The following is a 24,635-nucleotide window of genomic DNA, read 5'->3' as shown; positions in this document are numbered from 1 at the left end:
TACAAATCTATTGTTAATCCTCCTCCCCTCCCGCCCCCCCCCCCCCCCCCAAGCCAAATACATTCCGGTACACACTAAAAAGGGCTGGGGGGGGGGGGGGGGGGAAGGAAGGAAAAGAAAAACAAAATCCCCGCTCTGATTCCTAGAAAGTTTTGTTCGAAAAAGAAATAAACCAACAATAATACATTGCATTATGATTCTACCCTCGCTGTCCCACATTTGGCATTCACCTCCTGCAAGTGCGTCTAACGAGCAGTCACCTAAGACAAAAATCGTATCCGAATACAGTACAGACATCTCGATAAGATTTTGTTCTAAATAGTGCCGTTCCTGATTGGCTTTTTGCTGCTGTTGTTGTTATTTTGGCTGAAGCCGCACAAACCCGCGCACCCGGACGTTACTATAAATAAAAGCCTTCCAGGTCTAAGTCTGCTGCCGGCGTTTCCTCCGGAGCCTTAACAGCCCTTTTTCAGCTCCTTTCTTGGGCAGATCGCGGGGATTAAATGCCCTGAACCTGAGCTCCTGGCCTTGGATGGGAAGGGAAAGAAAAAGGGAGAGGGAGAGAGAGAAAGGAGAGGGTGAAGGAGCCAGGCGCCCTCTGGGCTTTCAGAGGTCAGCGCTTTGACAGTGCTCTGACCTCCCTCCCCTCCCGGCAACCACCCCAGTGTTTATAAACAAAAACAGTCAGGACTAGCCCCAAACAATAGCAATTCACCAACTTCACAGGCACTTCACTAGCTCTTATGCAAATCAAGGAAAACGACCGCTTACCACCACTCTCCCCCCCCCCTCCCCCCCCATCCCCTCCAGAAAGCCCAAGAGCATATTTCCAGCAGTGATATATCCAAGGGAAAAATTTTACATTCTCTCCTGGAAAGGGACAAAAAGGGACTTCAGAAAGAAAACGATTCTGGTAGAAAGACAGACAAAAAGGGAGAAAAAGCCAGTAAAACTGCCGATCTTACTGCAGAAAGAAGAAAGTTATGAAATATTTATATCTAAATCCAACAATCCACACTGCCAATAAAACAGGAATCTTTGTTGTGTAGACAATATGCTAAACTACCTCTGCCACAAACAGCGATTATAAAGCAACCAGGAAAAGTTATTTTCGCCCAAGGAGCCAAGTTTTCAAAGAAAACGTGTGGATTTTACAGCTAAATAAAAGCCACCACCTCTGTGTTATCCGTAAAAACTACACATAAATTAAAAGCACCGTTAAAAGAAAAGAAAATCCTTCCAGCAAGCAAGCAGCACATCTGATCTGACTTACAAAAAAGTATAATTAAAACCACCTTTAATTACAAAAAGCAGCAAGCGAAAACTAAATGATTCAATGCTTTCTCCTCAAAATGTTGTCCGCCAAGGTATAGAAATGATAGTTCTATAGTCCTGCATTAAAGCGCAACCGAAGCTCCACAGTTCAGGAATTGATTACGCGATAAGGAAAAAAAAAAAAAAGGTGAAAGACAAAAAAAAAAAAGTCCTAATGATTTTAAAACTTTTGTTTATAAATGATGAAGATCAGGAAAGGTTGGAGGAAAAGTTAAAGGAAATATACCTCAAGAGAAAAAAGACCATCTCCTTTTCTTCTTTGTCTATCAGTCTCCAGTTAAAGCATATGGAAAATGTTTTCAAAATGCCTAGATTTGGCACATTGTCATTGCAAAGAGAGGAGCGCAGTGATGCTGTTATAGAAAATGGGAAATAAATTCAGGATTGGGTGCTGCCTCCTTCAATGCGGATTTATCTAAGTTTAATTTAATATTCCGCAATCACTGTATGATCGCATATAATTCACCAAGATTTTTAAGGGCTTTGCCTAAATATGTTGACCACAGGCACAAAGTAATTTATACAGATTATTTCCTTCTTTTATTTGTGTTTATTTTGCTCATTAGGAACATTTTAAATTGCAACTGTAAATAATAGAAATGATGGAATATTAGGTTTGGGGTGAACAAACGCTCAGAGAAGGCATTAGCTTTATTAAAATCATTCTGAACGTAAAATCAAAAAGCACAAAATGGTTGTTTGTAAAACACTAAACCTTTAATCGATTTATTGGCATTCCAATCGATTAGATAAACGGAAATCTATAGTAAGCATAAAAGCATTTAAAATATTTTCCTCTCATTTCTAAACAAAACTTTTCGGTAGAAAAAAAAAAGTGATTATCAAACGACTAACAGGAAATTCTTCAGATATCAAATTACGATAATAAAATTATTTCCACATGGAAAGGGATAATGACAATGATGATAGTAATTATAATAATGAATAATTCAACAGCCCTTTGACATATATGGAAGAGCCTGGTTCAAAAACAGCTTTTGAAGGGGGCTACTTTTAGGGAATTTTTAAAATAAAATTGAGTTTTGAGGCTGAAATGCTTAAATCAAGTGACAGCTTAGGTGCAGCTGCTAAAGTTGCGTTTTTTTTTTTTATGTATTTTTCAGGCGGGAGCGTTCACTTTAATATCGCCCTTGAAATTAAGTTACCACTTATTAGTAGAAAATAAGTATGTAAATATACAAGGTACTCCTGAAACTGAGGGAACAAATGTGTGTCTTCACGCCAGGGCGATGGGGATAGGGACCGTTTACCTTCTAATTCAAACGATTTGCCTAGCTCGCAGTGTACTTTCCAGATTACAGCAAAATTCTGCAAGCAATAATGTATTTGAGCGTTTAAGTGAAAGAACACAATTTATTTAGGGGTGGAGGGAGGCGAACAGCGACCCGGAGAAATGCAGCAATCAGAGCTTGTGGCATTCTGGCTGCGCGAAGAGGAAGTGTTGCTGTAACGGGTATTATGTTTATTTGATAAAGAAAATCAATGAAAGTGGCTGTAAAGTAGTTAGTGAGGCGTGTGTTTGGGACTCGGGTTGAATAGTGACTCCAGCGGGCTGGTCGATGAGCTCTAAGAGCTCTGGAAATCTAACCTAACCCACAGAGTGAGCTCTCTCTCACTCAGTGCTGCACCTTCCCCAGGCTGGGAGACTTCAGTCCTTGTCTCCTCCCTCTGTCTCCTTCCTTGTCTCCCCACATCCCTCCCTCTGTCCCTCCTTCCCTCTCTCCTTCGGGTTTTCTGCTCCTGCCTTCCTTCTTCCCATCCGCTCCCACCATTCCCTCTCCCTCTCCCAGGTTTATTTGCTCTCCTGAATCTCTCCCCTTCCCTTTTTCTCGCTCTCACACTTCCATTCTCTCTTCCCATCTCTGCCGTAGCCGTTTCCTCCCCATCCAACTGGTCCTCTAAGTTTCCCCGTACTCTTGGATCTTTCCTCCTCCTCTAATTCTCTTTCTATCCTCTCAGGTCTCTGCGTGCCTAAGTTTTCTTCCAGCCCTTTTCATGTCTGTCTTCACCAGCCAAATTTACCTCTTATTTTGGATTGGTTCCTCCAGACATGTGCAATATTAGTAATTATCCCTACTCATTTCCCTCTCACACACCCATACCGAAGAGATGAGCGCACCACTCACTTTCCTCACTTGGGATATTTTAAACATTGGCTGATCTTCAGTGGTACTTTATTTTAGACCTTCTGCAGCTATTTCCCCCTTTTCTCCCGCTAATCTTCATTCCCTCTAATTTACAACAGAAATGTTTCTCCTCCTCCTTTTCATTTCCTACTTTACAATTTCCTTTGGGGTTTCTAAATAGGAATATGTCCTTTGCATTTCCATACCCCCATCTCTTTCACTGTTTCTCTTCTGCTATTTTATTTGCCTAGTCGCTCTAAGAATATTTCTTTCCTTAACAAGTTTATCTCCCTGTCTATCCGAGTTCATCTGCCCCAGTCTATAAAAAAAAAAAAAAAAAAAAAGTTGAGTTTGTGGATCTGTTCCCGCGAAGTAACTTGGTTTCAAACTTCTGTTTTGGGTTATGTGTCATTACCTATTTTCCCTTATCACATCCCCGTTGCCCTCCCCGCCCCCCCTCGGCTAATAACATCTTTAGTGTGGTCAACGTTAAATACGGCAGATCTCTGAAAAACGCTTCCTTTCCTGTTCTCTGCTGGAATTCATTACCCCACAGCCCCGCTCTTCCCACCGCGGGCCGTCTGCGGGGCCCTCCGCGCTGCGCGCAACCCCGCCGAGCCGTCGCAGCCTCTGCGGCCGCGGGGATGCGCAGCGGCAGCGCCGCTTCCCGCTGCCGCCCCCCACCCCTTTCTTCCAACCCCCCTTTTTCCTTCCTCCCCCCCCCCCCCCCCCCCCCCCACCTCCCCGCTTCCCACCCGCAGCCGCCGGGCAGCGCCCCCGAGCCGCGCAGCCAGCGCTACGGCAACACGGGGCAGCCGCGCGGGGACCGCCCGCGGCCGCTGCGCACCCGCGGGGGCCCCGCCGCGACGGAGCAGCGACGCCTCCGGCTGGGGCTGCCCCGGGGCTCGCATCCAACAACACCCCCCGACCCCCCGCATTCCCCCCGCATCCTTTCTCCGCCGGCCCGGCAGGTGCGAGGGCTCCGCGCCGGGAGTTGCGCACTCCGCGCAGCAGCTCCGCGCTGGAGGGTGCGAAACTCCCCCGGGCTGCTGGCGACGGCAGCATCCTCACCCCCCCGCGGGGAGAGGTCAGCTTTCCCTGCAGTTTCACCTGCCCTCGCTTGCCTGGGGGATGGAAGGTGTGCTTAGTTTTTTTTTTTTTTTTTTTTTTTTTTTTTTTTTTTTTTGGTGTCTTTTCCCTTACTGCATCCTGGCTCTGCGGAGTGGGATCTAGCCGAGGGATCCCCCCGGCCAAGTCACTCCTGTGCTACTGGCTGTAACACATGCTATATGTGTCGCCTTTGTATGGTCCTAGTTGGGCCATATGCACTTAGCCTGCAGTTTATTCCAGGATTTGTTTTCTGTGTGTGTAGTGAATGCTGGAATAATAAATAAATAAATAAATAAATAAATAAATAAATAAATAAAAAGCATTTCAAAGGATACCGCTAGAGTTGATGTTTCAGGCCCGCACTGGGTTTTAAATAATCCTTAATCCAAGGGAATGATTGTTCCAGGTTAAATGTTCCTACCCTTTTCTTTGTTTCATTACTTGGTTTCTTCTGTTTTGTTCTTGTGACAATTCCTTTTAAAAGGAAGAAATCTACTTTGTTAATTTCATCCATGTCAACTGAAACATTTTCACTGTTTTGCGTATGGCTGGAGTTAAGTTTTCCTTTTTCCCTATAGGTTACACATACAAAGTGAACAGAATGGGCCCAATCCTGCCAGTCCCTTCTTGAGTGAGTAACCATAGATCTGGCACCTTGTCAGAAACTCTTGCTACTGTCAGGGCCTCTATCTGGTGTGAAGTCTGATACAGTGGCTTCACCTGTTCCAGACACCAACAAGGCTACCCAAAACAAAAGATGTTCCCAGCTGTTGACACATAGCTCATATCATTCCAGTTTGCTAAAAGCATGCTGTGTAGTTTTTGAACTAAGCCTCTAATAGCCATAACTTTCTGCTTTGCTTAAACGTGCTTCAGGGAGGAATGATAGCTTTGACTTTAAACGTTTCGCAGTACTGACACAAGCATAAACGGAAATGAGTATCTGAGATGCTTTCAGAAAAAATACAATCCACAAACAAGGCAAACGATATAATCCAAAAGTCTTATTAACTAAAAAGCCAATGTAGAAGTGTCCATTTTACAAATATTTGCCCAGGAACTTAGACTGTTAAATTCTGTCAATATCCCCATCACCCCTGAAATTATTGCTCACCTATATCCACAGTGACCCCAAATTGTCAGAGAGAAAGCCTGCCAGTTGTAAATCCACACGGGGCTACAACAGGATTGCAATTTATTATAAAGCAGAAATGTTACTGAAGGGAAAATTGGTGCCTATTCCCAAGTCCACACCTGAAAGGCACACTTTCTAGAAATAAAGATCTTCCAGAGGATTGCTTAACATTTCTTTTGAGATAACATCATTGCATCAGGTAGATTATATTTATTCTGTATTCTTTTTAACTCACTATGAATGCCTTTTAAAATTTTATTAAAAAATAAAAGGGACTACTGAAATTCAACAGCAGCTTAAAAAAATTGAAATATATATTTATGTTGCAGACGTCATATGTGAAAGTATAGGACAGAATAGTCAAGATAGAGAAATTCTTCATCCTTCTTTTCTGAAATGGTCTAGCTTGGAATAATGCTCTTTTTTCCCTCTAAAATGTGTCTGATTCTAAATGAGTGCAGATTTTTTTTTTTTAATTTAATTTCAAAAAGGAAATGAAGGACTATTATCAATCTAAATTTAAAAGTATGTTGTAATACTTTGAAAGACAAATATTAAATAGATGTATTTCTGGGGAGATTGGGTATATAATGTGCAAAGAGCATATTTTAAACGAGGGTGCATCATTCTTTCAGACGACAATGTGCACACTGTAGTTAGAGTCATTGGATTTTTCATCTTTTGGTCTACTAATTTTCAACAGAAAATTATTGTAATGTAAAGTGTGCATAAACAAATTCAAAGAGGACCTGAAATTTATTCATAAAGGTAAAATCAGTTTAAAAGTTTAAAATGACACTGACACTATTTGTAAAACATCTAATTGTAAAAAATAGTTCATATATATTTACTCAATATTTACTACCAAAATACACTTATAGATCTAAAATGATGCTAATCTGCAAACAAAATGTGTACCACTTTTCTCGTTCCGTTCATTTCTGGTGTCAGTATAATAACGAAGACAGGAAACATGTTCCACTCTTATCCTTAAAATGCTTTAAAATCATCTCTTCACAGAGACATCCTTAGAAATCAGAAAAACCCTATGAATCAGTATTTCCACCAAATAATTATTTTAAAACTAAATAGATGTACCATTTTCCTCTGTCTTTTTCAGTAGATAGTTATAACTGCTGACTGATACGATACACATCGGTAAAAAGAATTAAATAAAAAAATAAAAATAAAATGTGTTATAAGGCAACAAATGCATATTTTTACACTTCTGTTAAACTATTTTGATTTTATTTTATTTTGAAGCCTTTGTAAATTATAAAATCCCACCTGATCCAGTTAATATCAAAGTTAACTGCCGATAGGTAAAATGCTGTTTTCTGTGTAAGTTTTACACTTTAGTTGCACAGCTACTTCATATCCCCATTTCACATTTCTTTTGTTAGCATAATGTTATTCAAACTTTTATTTTGGGAATATTGCAAAAAATGACACATACCTCTGTGTGTGTGTGTATGCACTAACATACAGGGACAATATCTGTCCCCTTTTCACACAGAACTATTTGTCTATGACTATCTATTTAGATGCATAAAGCTGTGCTCATTTTTTGGCTCTGGCACAGTAATTAAGGTAGCAAGATTCAGATACGGTTTAATGCTGAACTTTCAAAATTTAACATTGGAGTTCCTGATTTGTCTACAACAGGATGGATACTGTGTTTATAGAGTTCATTCTTGACCTTACCTGAGTAAGTACTTTAACTTAAAGTATGAGATGCACCTAGAGGGGTAATACATTGAGTTTAATAGGAAGACAGTTAATAACCTTTTTTCATCCTCATGCACTATCAATCATGGCTGTCACCAGTCTGCTGAATCAAAGCAAAAGTGTTCTTCACAGATGACTGATTAGAAACGCAAAATCACAAGATCCATCTTCATGGTCACTTTTATTATAGTCATTTTTAAACTGACAGCAACCTGCTCAGTTTCAGCAGACTGGGCATCACAAATAGTGTCACTCAGTGCAGCTAAGCATGAGAAGATGTTGGCTGGATTATACTTAAAAATAATTAGGCCCAAAACCTTTTGTGGAAGCAAGGAAAAGGATTTTCTTGGTTCCAGCCTCATCTTTTCAACATCAGCAGTAACCTGTGATTTAACACTGGGTTAATATTGGAAAATATTTTCATCCTTCTGCTTCTTGTGAATTAATCAGTTTTAGGTGGTCGTTGGATACTTTTTAAAAACAATACCTTTGCTGGTAATGTGAACAATCAGTTTTGATAGAACCACTCTTAAGCATAGGCTTAACATTATGTACTGCTATTTGTATAGTGTCATGATGAACTGCTGGCTTCCAGCCTTCCGAGGAATATTGCAAAAGCTAATTATCTTGTTAACTAGATTTGTTTCAATAACATTGTCCCCTGTTCAAATAAACTAGTGAACAGTTCAACAGTTTAAGGTTATTTATAAACTAAATAGGCTCCAGAAAATATTAAATCAAAATGGTATAGGGAGAGGGAGAAAGAAAGAGAGAGAGAGAGAGAGAGAGACAGCACGGAGCACAGACACCGCAAGTTGTGTTCTGTTCTAATGTTTCTGAAATGCAGTGAAATCTAATATAACGAGAAGTATTCAGTAATGCTGAAAAATGAAAGTTTACTCTTCTTCTTTTCTTTTCTCTTTTCTTTTCTTTTCTTTTCTTTTCTTTTCTTTTCTTTTCTTTTCTTTTCTTTTCTTTTCTTTTCTTTTCTTTTCTTTTCTTTTCTTTTCTTTTCTTTTCTTTTTTCTTTTCTTTTCTTTTCTTTTCTTTTCTTTTCTTTTCTTTTCTTTTCTTTTCTTTTCTTTTCTTTTCTTTTCTTTTCTTTTCTTTTCTTTTCTTTTCTTTTCTTTTCTTTTCTTTTCTTTTCTTTTCTTTTCTTTTCTTTTCTTTTCTTTTCTTTTCTTTTCTTTTCTTTTCTTTTCTTTTCTTTTCTTTTCTTTTCTTTTCTTTTCTTTTCTTTCCTTTTCTTTCCTTTTCTTTCCTTTTCTTTCCTTTTCTTTCCTTTTCTTTCCTTTTCTTTCCTTTTCTTTCCTTTTCTTTCCTTTTCTTTCCTTTTCTTTCCTTTTCTTTCCTTTTCTTTCCTTTTCTTTCCTTTTCTTTCCTTTTCTTTTCCTTTTCCGTTTCCTTTTCCGTTTCCTTTTCCTTTCCCTTTCCCTTTCCCTTTCCCTTTCCCTTTCCCTTTCCCTTTCCCTTTCCCTTTCCCTTTCCCTTTCCCTTTCCCTTTCCCTTTCCCTTTCCCTTTCCCTTTCCCTTTCCCTTTCCCTTTCCCTTTCCCTTTTTCTTTCCCTTTTTCTTTTTCTTTTTCTTTTTCTTTTTCTTTTTCTTTTTCTTTTTCTTTTTCTTTTTCTTTTTCTTTTTCTTTTTCTTTTTCTTTTTCTTTTTCTTTTTCTTTTTCTTTTTCTTTTTCTTTTTCTTTTTCTTTTTCTTTTTCTTTTTCTTTTTCTTTTTCTTTGTAGAAATATGGCAAATATTGAGTTTGCGTTACTGCTTGCAGTCTTTAAGCTTTGTATATACTAAGATAAATTGCGTAAATTACTTTTGACTCCAAAGAGTGTTTTTTCTGGTGTGAAAATAGTAGGATCAGTTCCATAACATAAATAAAAGCCTTTGACTCTACTTAATGCTGCTTAACATTGGTAAGAAAATAATAGATTCTGATTTGGAACTTTGATTCAAGGACTGATGAAGACAGCAAAGACTAATTTTTGAATTAGGTGGAAGCTAGATAAACCTCCCTCAAAAATCTTCAAAGGCTTTTTTCTTTTTTTTTTTTTTTTGAGTTAAATTCCATCTCATATTGTGAGCACAAAACAACACATTACACCAGTTGAGCATCATTTTAGAGTTATCTTTAGATTTCCAGTGAAATGGTGCATCGGGCTTGCCTTTTAACTGTAAACCCCAGAAGATTTACAAACCCCCAAAGTTTATTACTAAACCAGATTTGTGGGGCTGTGATTCCTTTAATACGTCTCAAAGGACTTTAAGCACTATATAGCTAAAACTTTTCTTTAATTCACACTTGCTAACTATGAGTGGCTGTAGTGGGCTGCAGTGTTGGACCTTTCTAGCAGAGCCACTTGTGATGCCCCCTCACCTCCCAAATACAGCAGGACTTTTACCAAGTTGGTCTCTTCCAGAAGGCAGTGCTGTTCCTTTCTACCCTCAGACCTCATTCATACTTTTGTCTTGAGGCTACTACCTACACAAACAGTGGTTATGAAGTTAGGTAGATGCAAACATTCACATCAACTCTCTCACGGACACACACACACATGCATAAAACATGCTACACATAAGCTATACAACAAGAGTAGGCACACAACCATTTGTTCCTGAATACTTGGGATATTTATCCCAAGCTAGTCATGCCAGGGTAATATCTTTAATTAAATTATCATTAGCAGTTTTATAATATTTTTGCATACTGAACAAACAGTTATAAGACAGAAAGAAGGAAAGCAGGAAGAAAAGCAGGAAGCTTTCTGTCCAACTGAGATTCACATGCTCTGTAAACATTTTTTTTTTTCCCTCAATAAATGCTTATCTTAAGGAAATAATTAGCATTTGATAACATGGTCTCATGCAGAGACTACATGTTTGTTAAAGTACTTTTAACATGCCTCTCTATTTTCTGATGAAAAATTGATACACTAATGTTGACTGACATCTGTCTAAAAATCAGAGGCTGAATATATCTGAATTTAAATTTATGAGCATTAATCAAAAGCTAATCAAGTGGAGGAACTAACAATGGCTACTGATAAAATAACACGTTCATATTTTAATAATGATGTTTTTGGGGAGAAGACAATGTTATTTAATTCATCTTTTTTTTTTTTTTTTTTTTTTTTTCTTTCCTGGTAGGTATTTTTAATAGTATATTTTCAATATAAATAACTAGGGAAAGTTGACTGTAAATTATTCATGTGCAACTTTGTGTGTTCTAAGGACATATTTTAAATAAATCCTCAGATCTGAAAGTACAAATATCTGCATTAAAATAAACAAAGTAATACATTTGTTCAAGCTACAAATAAGTTCAAACTTCAACTAGAAAAGTTGTCTTTTCTCCTCAGTATTAAATATTACCAGTCTACTTCCTAGGGTTTGCTCAAGCTCATGACCATTTTAAGACTATGGAAAAGGTGATCAGTACAGCTGAACTTAAGCACATAGTAAATGCATGTATCCTTAATAATGATCATAAATAGGATGACCAATTGTTGTTGTTGTTGTTTTGCTTTTTCTGTCTTGATGAAATCAGACATGGGTAATAATGATTAAAGATATTTTTATTTCCTTAAGAAAACAACTATGAGAACCTGACTTTGTAAACTTTTTGAATGTATATGATGTTTCACTGTACATGCTATACTTTCCTAAAAATGCTGTGTTGCTTATCATGCACTTACTATATCACTAACTTGCTTGTCCACAATATTTATTATATATTAGTATATAACATGGAGTTAATTTTAAAATACTGGGATTTTTAGAATTAATCTTAAAATTAGAAATATTTCAAACTATAATTCTAACTAGCAATTCTTATAAGTCATGATTGAATTAATTGCTAACATACTTTTCTCCAATTCACATTATCTTTTTAAAGGAAATGTTACAGTAAAACTATTACTGCATATTTAAGCACTGAATGCATGTAAACATTTTATAGATTTCCCAAGATGTAAAATAATTTATATAATAAATAGGTGAAAGAATTTGCATCAACTTTAGTAAATTACAAATATAATTGCAAGAGAATAACAGTTAATGGACAGATACATGCACAGAAGACAGCAGTTGAAGAACAGCAAAGCTTTCTCTCTCTCTCTCTTTTTTTTTTAAATTTTGTTTTGTTTAAATAAGATCTACCCAAGTAAATAGACAAAGTAGATCTCTCTTTCCAATGTCAGTTATACTAAACATATTTATACCCATGGAAAATAGCCTTCAAAACCCCTCAGCAGCAAACACACAGCAGCAGACACAAACACTATGAATTCCCATACCACACCTGTCTTTCTGCTGCCTGAATATGCAGCTATTTCTGTCCTCACTGCATTTTTTTTTCCTTTGGTTTCTGAAATGTTCCTTGCAGAACCTAAGAGAAGGGAAAAGGCTTTTCTACGAGCGGCAGGTTGCAATAAACATGTATAGAAGAGAGAGCGTGTGTGTGCGTGCATATGAAGAAGTACTAGGAAGGCGAGACTGGTCATCTTTCAGCATCTGTCTTCTACCTGGGGTTCAGCACCTCAGCTACCACTCACAGAGCTTTAAAGGGAAAAGAGCAGGAAGCACAGGTCATGCAAAATGCTTTTATTCTTCAATTCAAATTCTCAACATTTAGAATAAAGCATATTGGCAAATATCAAAATTCCCAGGGGCTACCTAGTTACAAAATTTTTGCCTTCCCTTAAAAGCATGTAGATGTGAATCAGTAAGTCCAGGCGATTGCTCATCAGGACTTAAAAAAGGATTCTTCATTTTTCCATTTGCACTTTCTGAAATATCAGTCATATATTATAAAGCAGTTTTTTTTTTTTTTCTCCAATCTTTTTAATCCCAGACCTCTTTCTTGCCTCCTGGAAAATATAATAGACATGAATTCTTGTAGGTCATCCATGCATTTTTGCTTCGTAAGAGCTAAACATTACAGGAAAGGTGCAAACATTTCCTTGCCAAATACAGCAAAACCAAATATTTTTTATTCCAAAAATTAGAAGTAATACGTATTTTCATCCAGCTGCCTAAGGATGAATATAGAAATTGTAGTAGAAATGTCACGGATATGTTAAAATACACTAAAACATATGAGTCTGATACAGTTTGAAAACAACAGAAAAGCTATTTCATTTCTCAAGTAACAGATTCAAGTATAAGCACATATACTTTGTTTTTCTTCTATCTTACTTTTAGATGTAGTCTAAATCATAGACTAGATCATAGTCTGTTGGGCTAAAAGGAAAAGGTTATTTTTGCATAAATGTCCAGTGGGGGTTTTAGACCACTGCTGTGGAATGCAAAAGGGGTAAAAAACATTCCCCAAATTTCCTTGTTCAGATAATAAAAGAATAGTTTAGGTGCTACAGTAGTTTTTTTTTTTTTTTAATATTTGATCTCTCTTTGTAGTTTTTATTCTAACTTAACTGTATTTAGGCCTTGTTTTCATCTTTATAAAGCGCTAGGTTTTCCTTCTTTGTTAGCTATTCTCCCATAGTGCATCTTAGTTTAATTCATTTTTAGCAAAAGAAACACCCAGGTTCAATCTGGAGACCTCCTTCCAACATAATTTAGCTAGACCTTTTCTTAGTAAAGGTTTTCTGGTTTTCATTTTCACTTCATATTCTCAAATAAAAGATCCTTTGTTGTCTACCATTTGATTGGACTTAATGAAAAACACTCCATTTTAACTTAACAGTATTTCCCTTTGAATTTATTATATTTAAGGACACTGTCAAAAATCAAGCATTTAATCTCAGGTTTTTATACTTAAAATTATATTACTATCATATGGTTCAATGAGGTGATGTAAAAGTATATTGAATAGATTTCAAAAAGAAAAGTGAAAAACTAGCCTCATTTTAATATGAAACTAAATACTATGGCTAATGTGCAGATTGGGTATGGTAGTTGACTTTAAAGACTAACATGTGACAGGGTGCCAACAGCTGAATTGTGCAGTATTGACTAAATGAGGTTCACTGATTTGTATTGAGGCTAATATCTTCTTTAAACAATTCCGTGTAAATTGTGCGTATAAAGTCATTGGAAGCTATTTCTCAGGACAGCCTCGCTGGCTAGCTACCTGCTGGAGTGAGGAAGATAATCAATAGAAAGAAATAGAGCTGAGCATGAGACTAGGAAGCTTCAGAGCAGTTAGTGTTGATAAAAGTAGATGATGTCAATATTTGGGAATAACACAACTCTAGGAAAACAGACAAAAGAGAAGTGCATATGTTGTAGAGTGTTCAAACAGGGGCAGAATTAATGCATAAGTGGCAGATGTTGCCCCAGGCTGCAAAAGACATTATTTATTCCAGGTATTGTTAAATTCCTAGTGAAACACCATTGATCAATGCAGTGTATTAAAATTATATCTAGCAATGAGGAGTCAGGGTACTTTTTACATGGGTAGAAATTCTCAGCTATAAAGAATCTGATGCACTCTATTGATACAGAGCATTTTCCACATTATCTCCCTGACCTCAGAAGAAAGAGCCTCTGTCAGAAATGAACACTGCAAAAACAGTGTTCAGTGCTCTTTAATTGAATGAGTATTTAGAACTAATATTTAAAGCAGTAACAAAACCAAAACGGAATGGCATAGTTCGATTCCTTAAGTTGCAAAAATGTAGATATCCTTGTGCACACCATAAACACCCCCCTTTTTTGTGTTTGAAGATTATTGAAAAAAAAATCCCAATGCTCATTCAGAATTGTAATAGGATGAATGCTTTTAGCTGTAGTGTCCTTATTGGTAGTGAAGTATTGGTATATTTTTTACTAATTTAATAGTAGAAATCAGTTTTCCTCTTGCTGTCAGGCGATGAATTTTTGTTCTTCTATGCTGATCTTTCTGTTGATGTATTATGACATAGTCTGTCAACATGAACAGATATGTGAAAGGGAGATTGGGTGACTGAGACATGCAACCTGAATATGGCTCCTCTTGAATTTTAAGCATATTATCATGTTTTGGTACAGTTAGTATGAATGTAGGTTTTTTTTTTTTTTCCCCTCTAAATAAAGCTATTATTTTGATGTAAGTTAAGCAAAAGCAAAACAGGTGGACTATGACAAGGTCCTAAAAGCAGAATGAATGAGGTAACTCCAAAACATATGCATGAAAGCTGAAAAAGCTTTCACGTCTAACTTAATAGCCCTTTAAAACTAGCATTTGCAAAGCACAAAAGTTTTTGTGTAAGAAGAACCAGTTCAGGCTTATCTGATTATTAAATATTGCTATCATTTTTTTTTTTTTTTTAAATTAAATAATTCCCCAAGCTTTACATGGTTTTGTTGTCACAGATGTTTTTATTGTTTGGTGTTAGATATCTGGATTACATCAAGTAGGTGATTACTATGTCAGCTAAAAAGGTCAAGTTCCATACTTTTTATTTCAAACCATCATAAAGAAACCTTTCTATAATGACACACATGTCTCTACTGTAGACCTCTCCATACTCACTTTAAAAAAAGCTCCTATCTGACACATGGCTTAACAGAATAGAATTCCATATTTTGGTAGTGAATACACTTAATATTCATGTGTAAGAGAAATACACATGTACTGAAATAATTTTTTTTCCATAGAAAATTTCTGATTAAAATATTGTTTTTAATCACTAAGCATGCAATTTATAGCACTAAAAGTTGTTATTATGAGAATGGTGTACTATAAAAACCTTCATACACAATTTTTCAGGTTGCTGTTCTTTAGTTTTGATATGTGCCATCACTCCCTTTTAAAATTGCAGGAATATATAAGAGTCTTGTTTAATACTTAACTCTAAAGAAATCTTCATTTCAAATAAAGCATGCATTTTGATTTGGGATACAGTGAAAAAAATCTTTAAAGATATATACATCAACTAATTTGTTAATCCTGTGCCACTTTTAGCATTTGTCACACATATAGACCAGGAAATTGGCTCCATCTCATTCTAGCTCTGTGTTGAATTAAAAACCTCTACTGCAAAGAAGAGCATGATGTGGGGAAAGAATAAATTTAGTTCTTTCTTTAGTAATGCACATATATTTCCATACATTTCACATCCTAAGGGAGCCTGTGAATGCATTCAATAAATACAAAACTGTAAATCCAGGAAAAGGGAATTTTTATATTATAAATTTCACATAGGACTTTAGTCTTAAAAGATCTAAAATTATAAATGTCACTGTGTTTTTATTCTTTTATCGAACACAGGATATAGAAAAAAAATGAAGGCATTACATTTTAGGGTCATTGGAATTTCTGAGAATATTAGATGTTTTAGAACAAACAAATATATTCAACAATGGCACTTGAAAATTAAGAAAATACTAGCTATGTCCTGCCAAACTAATTCTACCTTACATACCCTAAAATCAAAATCATATATGTAAGTGTTTATATGGAACAATTGCCTATCTTCACCTTATATATTAAGGTCAGCAAAAAGAGCAGTTTATGGATAAAGGGCAATAATAAAGAGCTAGCCTTTAAACATGATTAGTTGGTGTCTATTAAAGATGTGTTAAAATGAAATATATACTGCAGATGAAGGAAATTACTAACGCCTACTAGGATGATAGACTTGCTATATGTGTATTTCACTATACCTTTAAAATATTTGTGAATTTGACTGCATTCTGAAGAGACAGAGCAATGTGGGAGATTTATGAGGGTCTGACGGAAACAGGTCTAGGAAAGATTATGGCATACTTGTTTAGAAAAACTGAGAACTGAAGGTTCCTGATTTACACTGACATATATCTAGATGAAACTATAGTTTGCAAATTGCCTAGAGGAGTTATCTTTTATTGTTTGATGGGTACAAAAATGTACATATCTATTCTAAAACATTCTAGGAATACTGATGCTATATGCAAATACAATTTCAACATTTTAAAAATTTCTTAAATATTTTCATTCATGATGGGGGTCACCTCACCCTGTCCTGTTCTGACTGCTTGTGCCTGCTGACCAAGCACCGTGGTTAGGGAAGTTCTGTTGCATTATTTGGAGTTCTAGGGACAGTGGTGTGCTGAAATACTCGCTGTACTATGAGAGCACTAGGAGAGATCAAACTGCAGCTGAGCACTTTTTACCTTTTTCAACATATTGGACATAGTCTCTGTCTTCACAATTAGAAAAGACAAGGATGTTGTTATAATTCCTGACTTTCGATATTAATGCATTTACAAAGGTTTTCAACTTTGTGCTATGTAGTGATGTCATTACATACATTTATTTTGAAATTAAGCAAGGATAAGGCACACAGTTTTACCCAGATTCCTTGCACAGAAAGCCTGAAACACTGCTTAGGTCAACTTCTGTTTGTTTTGTTCCCATCGACCCAGGGTGGATGACTTGTCTAAGGTGGGTCGCAGGCTGGCTTTGCATTATTATTTTCGGTACACTCACTTTCTTTAGGAGCTGTTACTTTTTAATCTTATTTTAAATCATTATTATCATAGTGAAAATCTGTATTAGTCAGTGCAATTCTTATTTCATAATTCACATTTTATTAATGCAATTAAAATTGGTATTTACTGATGCTTCAGGAACAAAATTATGAATTTAAGATCAATTTAACAATGGATGATGTTATGCATTCTAGTTCTGTCAGCATATTTTCAAGCAAGGTGAATGCATTATAGAAATATTAGGTGATATTTTACATAAATATCTACCTATTAGGTGGGAAATTTTGTCAGGCTCATAGGTACACTGGTTACCAATTATATATAGATTTTTTTTCTTTTCTTTCACACACAGATATGTAAAAAGAATTAAAATATCAGCATTTTTAAAGGTTTCACTGGCCTCTAAAAATAGTATAATAAAGACTATTTGCTAACATGAGATTTTGTTTGGCAATATAGAAAACAAAGTTTATGATCAGACACATTTTAATTGTGGATATACATTCAGTGCATTGATAACTTTACAAAAGTATTTCTGTATCATCATATAGTACAAAGATTTCTACATCTGTGATTAGCAATGTGCACTGAACCATTTTTGTCAGTAGCTAGCATACTTTTCTTAAATCATTAACTCATCAGATCAGGACAAAGCTGCCTGGATCTTTCTGGATGTTTGGATAGTGCCTAGCATAATATAATGTGTACTAGAATATAAGGAAATAATTGGCACTTGTTAGTTATAAGCAGCACTTGTTAGCATAGGCTTTCTAGCATGCCAACAAGCAATTAACCTCAGCATCAGTCAATCACCTTTTCCTAGTTGACTCACATTACACTTTGAGGACAGCTGCCATCTTCTTGTGGAAAAATACATGTAACTATGCCCCTAACTGTCATGTGAGTTTTAGACCAGTGTAACTTTATTCTATTCAAAAGAGTTAGAGCTTTCTAAATAGGAGGGTAATCAAGAAAATTATTTTTCTTCCACGACTATAAATTAGGAGTAAGTGCACTTAATTCATTGGGACTGCATCTATGTAAAACTGTGGTACTGAAATCGGAATCAATCTTTTCTTTCCATACCTAAGAGGTGAAAGTGTAGCACTGTATGTAAGTCAATCAAAGTAATGATATTGCTTAGCAATGTAAATGCAAAGGGGTAGATTGCTGATGCCAAGAAATTTGCACCCATGTATTGCACCTGTCAGGGAAAGGGAGGCCGCATTGCAACTGCAGTGTGGTGTGGAATTAATGCCCCAATTAGAGTCTTCTTCATCTCTGTTAGATATGCCTGAGTTAAGACAATATGGAGAGGTTGTTTATCAGCTCATCATTACTAGTGGTGGCAAGAGTAGTCATTTTTTCTGTTTCAAATTGTTTCCCAAAGATCTGGTAAATGCCTTTTTTTTTTTTTTTTTTTTAATAGGAATAGATGACCACAAGAGAGTTTGTGTGTGTTATTTGTGTAAATCAGATAGGTTGACAGCAGGTTAATATAACTGTTTTTTTTTTTTTTCCAATTTTCCTACATGTAAGAGTGGTTTTCATGGAAGAAAGGTATGGATGTCCTGAACTGTGATTTAAAGGAGATCATTTTATTCCAGTAGCAGGAAGCAACTTCCATAAATGACAACTTTTTTTCTTTTCAAAACTCCACTGAAATACAGAGTTGACACCTGTATGAAGTATTATTTTAAGAAACAGGGACTGGGACACTTCTCCCTTGACTATCAAAATGACATATAAATATCATTTCTTTTATTTTTTTCTGTGAGTTTTGTGACTTGTGCCTTCGTGTGTGACTGCGATGTGCACTTTTTGTTGACAGATGCGAATAAGGTATAGAGTCCTAAATAAAAATGTGCCTGATCCAAATAGGAAGCAATATGCAGGATAACCTAGGGAAAAAAAAAAAAAAAAAAAAAAGTGGATTCACTGTATTCCTGGTCAGTTCCATGTGGGAATAAACAGATCAACGTGGAGTATTTTTATAGGTAAGTGAGTGATGGAAACAAAAAAGGAGAGATCTGAGGCCTGTAGGGCATTTTCACTCTGCTCTGAAGGGTTTTTACATATTCAGTTCTGAATAAATAAATCTTTCAATTATGAATGGGAATCTTCTCAGATCAGGTAAGAAAGCCATAGAAAAGCAGTTTTATTTTTTGCTTCATAGAAGTTTAGTTATTATTGCTTGATATTCTCCATCATTCACGGTCAGAAATTCTGTTGGGAATGATTTAGAAATGAATTCTTTATTTTTATATTTTTTTTGTTTTGTTTTATTTTTCTGTTCTGTTCAAATAATCATTGTAGAAATCCTCCTGAGGAATATTCTGGTCTCAAATCACTTTACACTGGATTAAGTTAACCTGTAAAGTTCTTATTGCTAGTTGGGTATTACCTTAGTGATGTTAGTTAATTTTCAGATATAAAAATATTTATTTGTGAGACAGTAATATTAAAACAAAATATAACAACATGCTTAAATTGGTCTTTGATAATACTTCTGCATCTGTGCTAGCTAGAATTTACAACTTTCATATTGCTCTGTGCTTCTGGACACTTTTCTTGTTACTAGAATATACGTTCTAGGAACTGGTCACGAGCTAGAATTGTTAAGGACAGAAAATGTACTCAAGATATAAGACTATGGTGCACTATGTCATGCCAACATAGAAATAAAAGCAGATACTGTACTTACTGCATAATCATGATGCATAACTTTTTTTTTTTTTTAAGTTACGTAAACTTCATGGTGCATCTGCAGTAGAATAAGAAGATATATGAAACTCATTGGTTGTTGCATATAGCTATCATATGCCCCTAGACAGCAAAATGTTTTAGGCTATATTTCCTAAAATATTAAGCAGTTTTAACAGCTCTTGAAGGGAAGCTGGATTATTTTGATGAAAATGTTGTTCAGTAGTCTGGTTAATCTATGTAAGAACATGAAGAAAATTTAGAGAAAGTAGAAGCGTGTGAAGCAGAAGGCTGTGTCCTTGCTGGTGAACACGAGGAGAGAAAACATTATGCTCAGATATAAAACATATTTCCTGGTAGTACTTCTGATGAAATCATCATTATGGAGCAGACTTATGATGATTGTTATTTATAATGCAAACTCATAGTGTGTTGTAAGCATGGCAAGTTTGTTAATTTTTATTTCTAGACTAACTGATGCTTTTACTCATATTTAAAGATGGTAGATATACAGAGATAATAGGATATCTCTTTCTTTGTTCTGCCTCAATAACAGTTATATTGCCTTTTTGCCTAGGGAGCTAGAGAATCGTCTTGGTCATTTGACTTGTATCTTCAGCATGTCCATGCAGCACAGCACATTTTTGCCTCTTGGTTATTAAAACAGGCCATAAAAATCCATTTTAAATAGTGACTTAAGAAGTGCATCCTTGTCAGTAAAGAAGAATTTGTAGCCTTAGTCATCTTTGATGATTAAAATATATGGTTGGTTAACATAAAATGGTATTAATTATTCACTCTAAGTGCTTTATTCTGATATTTCTGTACTTATACATGTTTTCTTTTCCTAGGTACCTCTTTAATGATGAAATGGGCATGCTAATTGTGAACTATGTGGTAAGAAGGTCCTTCTAAAATATGCAGTAACTTATTTACTGGAATTTAACAGGCCGTGTACTTCAAAGATTCTTTGCCTCTAATCACATGCACAAACCCTGCAAATATTGCCAGCTCAAGATTCGGCACAGTAGCAGCAGCGCTGAAGCAGCCCCCACCATTAGGCGAGGTACAGAATTGGGCTGGTGACCTGCGATGGGTCAAGAGAACTCGCTTACCAGGATTTGCTCACGGTTATGCTTCTGGCAACTGACGTTTCCATTTTACTCAAAACTTCTGCCTCTGTGTCATCAGACAATGGCCCATGAGTGGTGGCAGAGCAAACTGAGCCTTCATTCTCAAGTTTGAAGAGCAAAAATTATTTACATGACTACATTGCAGAACCTGCTGTTCAAAGTTCACTCCCTGTTACCCATTGTTTTAAACCATTAAGTTTTCCAAAAGCTCTATACAGAAAAGGGATATTAATTTAGAGCGGAAAAGATTTATTGGTCTTGTTTTGTTTTAGTTTTTGTTTCTTATTGAATGATCTGATTTCTGTCCCACCAGAGGAATATCAAAGATGGGATGTTTCTATCATTGCTTACAATGAAGGATTGCTTAAAGGGACTGACAGAGATTGTAAAATAAATCTGACTCTCCTTGAGATTTTTATAATCTAAAGAAGAACGACTTTTAATTGGTTACAATTTCAGAGTTTATTTTGTAAGAAAAATACTGATTCACAAAAGGACTACTCCTTTACTGTTTTATCAGACTTTCAACTGAGCATTTTTTATGTTCTTTTGGTTATGAATTCAGACAAATGTTTAATTGTTTAATGCTGCTCTTTTCCACCCCCCCCATCCCAATTTTTGACATGTTTTCCTGAATGAGAGCTTGAATTTAGTGACAATTAGTTTAGTTTCAATAAATTTATTTTCATCAGGAATAATGCTCCGTACCAAGATGTGTGAATGAAGATGTTAAGGGGAAGCACAAATAACAACTTTTTTCCATTCAGAGAGAAAGCAGTAAGAAGTCAAGGCTATTCAACAGAAACAAATAAATGCAGCCTGGAAAAGTCTTTATTTTCTAAACAGTAGGAGAATCTCAGAAACAATAAGGATAATGTATAAAGCATAGAAATAAAAAAATAAATGAGTTAATTTTCTTAAAAATATTTGGAACTGAAAAAAAAAATCAAAAAACCCCACCCACATTTCATAATGAATAAAATTTTGCGGGGGAAAGGAGTTGTTTGACATGATGTTGAGGGCAGACTGAAGGACTTGTCCCAGGGGCTGTTCATGCTGCTATTGCAAAAGTGTGTAGGGCATTTAATCTTAGTTGACCTATTTGTAAATACAAAGTGATAATGCCTGCTTCTGTCTAGTGTTCTGCGATCTTCATATGTTTCACAATATAGTAGAAAAGTGTGTCACAGTGCCTGTTATACTTCAAGTTTTTGAGATAAAAGATGATTTGTACTACACATCTTGAAAGAGCATGTTCCTTAAGGTGGTGATGGCAGCTTTAAGTTTCTTTGGGGTGTTTTTTTGTTTTTGTTTGCTTGTTTTTAACTGTTTACTAGGCTAATTTATTATCTCTGAAATACGTATGTCTCTTAAGACTGACAGGAGGATTGCTGCGAATAAAAAAAGCCTTCTTTAGGAGATCCCATGATCAGCAGAATTCTGTCAGCTTCTCAAAAACATACTTAGCTTTAGTACGGCACATATTTTATATTTCAGCTTCTAAATTTTCAGGCATATCTTTGTCTGGAAAACATCTCAAGCCTGTTTGTTAAATGATATCACTGGAAGACCCCTTACCTTTAGAGCAATTCAGATTGAGTCAAGTAATATGCAAATTACATGGCTTTTCCCCATAAATAAGCAGGCTGATATTTTTGAGTGCAGCATGCAAAATACTTTTTATTGGTATTGATAAATATCACAGCCTTGAAGAGATTACCCAGAAAAGGTAAATTGAGATAAATTAGGTGTGTCTTATTTCCAAGTGTATGTGTTCAGATCAGAAGTGTGCTTCTGAAGTGACTCTCCTGATTGTCCCCACATACTGTGCTCCTTTTAACATTTTGTTAATGTTGTCTCATTATGCAGGAATTGGCTTCCTTTTGGACAAAACTAAACTGGGATGTACTCTCTGGGAGCTCACACCAGCACACCATTTTCAAACAGACATTAGGTTTATGGGACCACATGAAGCAATCCTGACATATGTGTAGTGAGGGTATCAAATCCTCAACACTAACTCTAAAAAGCCTGGCCACTTCCTGTTCATCTACCCTACTTGCTTATTGTACACCAAACACCAAACATTAAGGAGGTTACAGGATCCTGCACCAGCTGGCAAACAACAACTATGTTGGGTTCACAGAGGATTTTGTAAGAAAGGAAAGGGCTGATGGGGAAACACGGAGATCTTTGGGTTGATGGTTGTGGTTTGCTACTCATTTCCTGGATCTGCAGGAAATTGTCATGGATTCTTTCTTAGAAAAGGCTTAAGCAGAGGTGGATTCTACCAAAGGGGAATGATTTAGAAAGTAGCAATGTTTTCACACTGGTTTGTACTTGAACAACAAGGAAAATAAAGTGTCCAGCATCTTTTGCACTGTATTTTCAGCTTAATTTGCATATTTTTCTTCTGCAACATGGCAATATCAGCCACCCACAGTGTAGTTTCCTGGGACTCTAAGTACAATAGTTCATTTGATGTAGACGTTCTCAATTTTTATAAACAGAGAGAGTTACTGAAATATTAGCAAATGTGGAGTTTTTCAGAGGAAAGTTTGCATGGAAAACACTGTAGGTTAATTCTTTTAATTGTACTCATATAGGTGGTATCATTGATATCATTAGTATATTTTGAAAGAACAAGACAAGACTTGGATTGCTGTGAATCTCCTTTAGATGATTTTGGTGACCTATGTGTCTCCATGTGGCTGTACATATTTTGTACTACATGAAAGGGTATTAGTGTGAAATTAGTGGAATTTGTAGAAAAACTAACTGAAAGTAAAAATTTTTCTCTACAGAAAATATTGGAAGTACTGATGATGGCTACTCTCAAAATATGCATGGAGTAGTGTGCCTGAGATTTCTTCTCTTGCATATCCTAAGCCATGCCCTAGGCTTGCCCCAAGTGTATTTTCATGTTTTTACAATGCAGCCCTGAAATGTCTTCTGGCCTCAAACACAGGTCTGAGTTTACGAGGTTAGAGACATTAACATTTTTTCATTGATGTTTGAAACTTTCAGCATTTAGGCTAGGAAATGCAACTAATCAAAAACAGAATTGAAATGGTTTATCAGAACATCAGAATAAGGAATACTATATTTTACTTTCTAGATTATCAATGAAGTGACAAAGATGTCCTTTACCTGCTGCTTTGCCAGTAGTAGGCACCAGCTCACAACTGGAGTGCAGGTGTGTGAAACGTCTGTCATAGCACCGACACATGTTTGCCAGATGCCACCAAATGTGGCCCTACACAAAAATAAGAAATCATACTTATTAGATGATACAAAGGGATATGTTAGGATTGTTGGTAAGGTAAAAATAAAAATAGAGAATAACCCATGGGAATAAACTTTCACACATTATCTGTTTTTAATTAAATCCAGAGTGGTTCAAATTTTTAGGAGGATCTCTTGGACTCATGCTTTAATTGTGAAAATGGCTAATTTGTGTATAGTTTAATCATGTTACTATTTCAAGTTACTATAATTGTAGTACTTACATAAGTTCAGGAAGCAGAATTTCGTTTCATCTGGTGATTACTTATTTACTTACATTAATCATACAGTCAGAAAACACAGAATTAAAAAAAAAAAAGTAACTACTGAAAACTTGATTGAACATACTAGAGAATTAATGTGACTAAATGTGTCCATATGGAGCCTAAAAATTTTAATGCACTTCAAAAAATTAATGTAGGAAACAAACAGAGAGCTACAAATGCTGTGATTTCCCCAAGAAACCTAATTTTGCTATTTGAACTGGTTTATATATCAAGAGTAGACATATATAAAGCTGCTTTTGGAGTTATCTACATTTTATTATTTTTCAATTCTTGTATTGTGTATACTTACTGAGATTGAAACTGTTTGCTTTCACTCCACTGTGAATCTCTAAGACAAGTTAAATACTTAAGAGGATCT

General features: G+C 35.8%; 1 protein-coding gene across 1 annotated transcript in view; it reads left to right on the top strand.

The window, feature by feature from the left end:
• Positions 1-24,635, top strand: part of LOC308190352 (uncharacterized protein) — a 42,561-nt gene that overhangs the window by 6,625 nt on the left and 11,301 nt on the right. Inside the window, exons 2-3 of the mRNA XM_080581651.1 lie at positions 20,424-20,469; positions 23,824-23,901. Of these exons, the coding sequence (XP_080437777.1) occupies positions 20,424-20,469; positions 23,824-23,901 (124 nt within the window). The remainder of the gene's footprint in view (positions 1-20,423; positions 20,470-23,823; positions 23,902-24,635) is intronic.

The sequence above is a fragment of the Anser brachyrhynchus genome (genome assembly GCF_964034855.1).
Source record: "Anser brachyrhynchus genome assembly, chromosome: 2".
In the NCBI taxonomy this organism is placed as follows: Eukaryota; Metazoa; Chordata; class Aves; order Anseriformes; family Anatidae; genus Anser; species Anser brachyrhynchus.
Note: the sequence above shows the minus strand (reverse complement) of the source record. Positions and strands in the feature narration are given on the sequence as shown.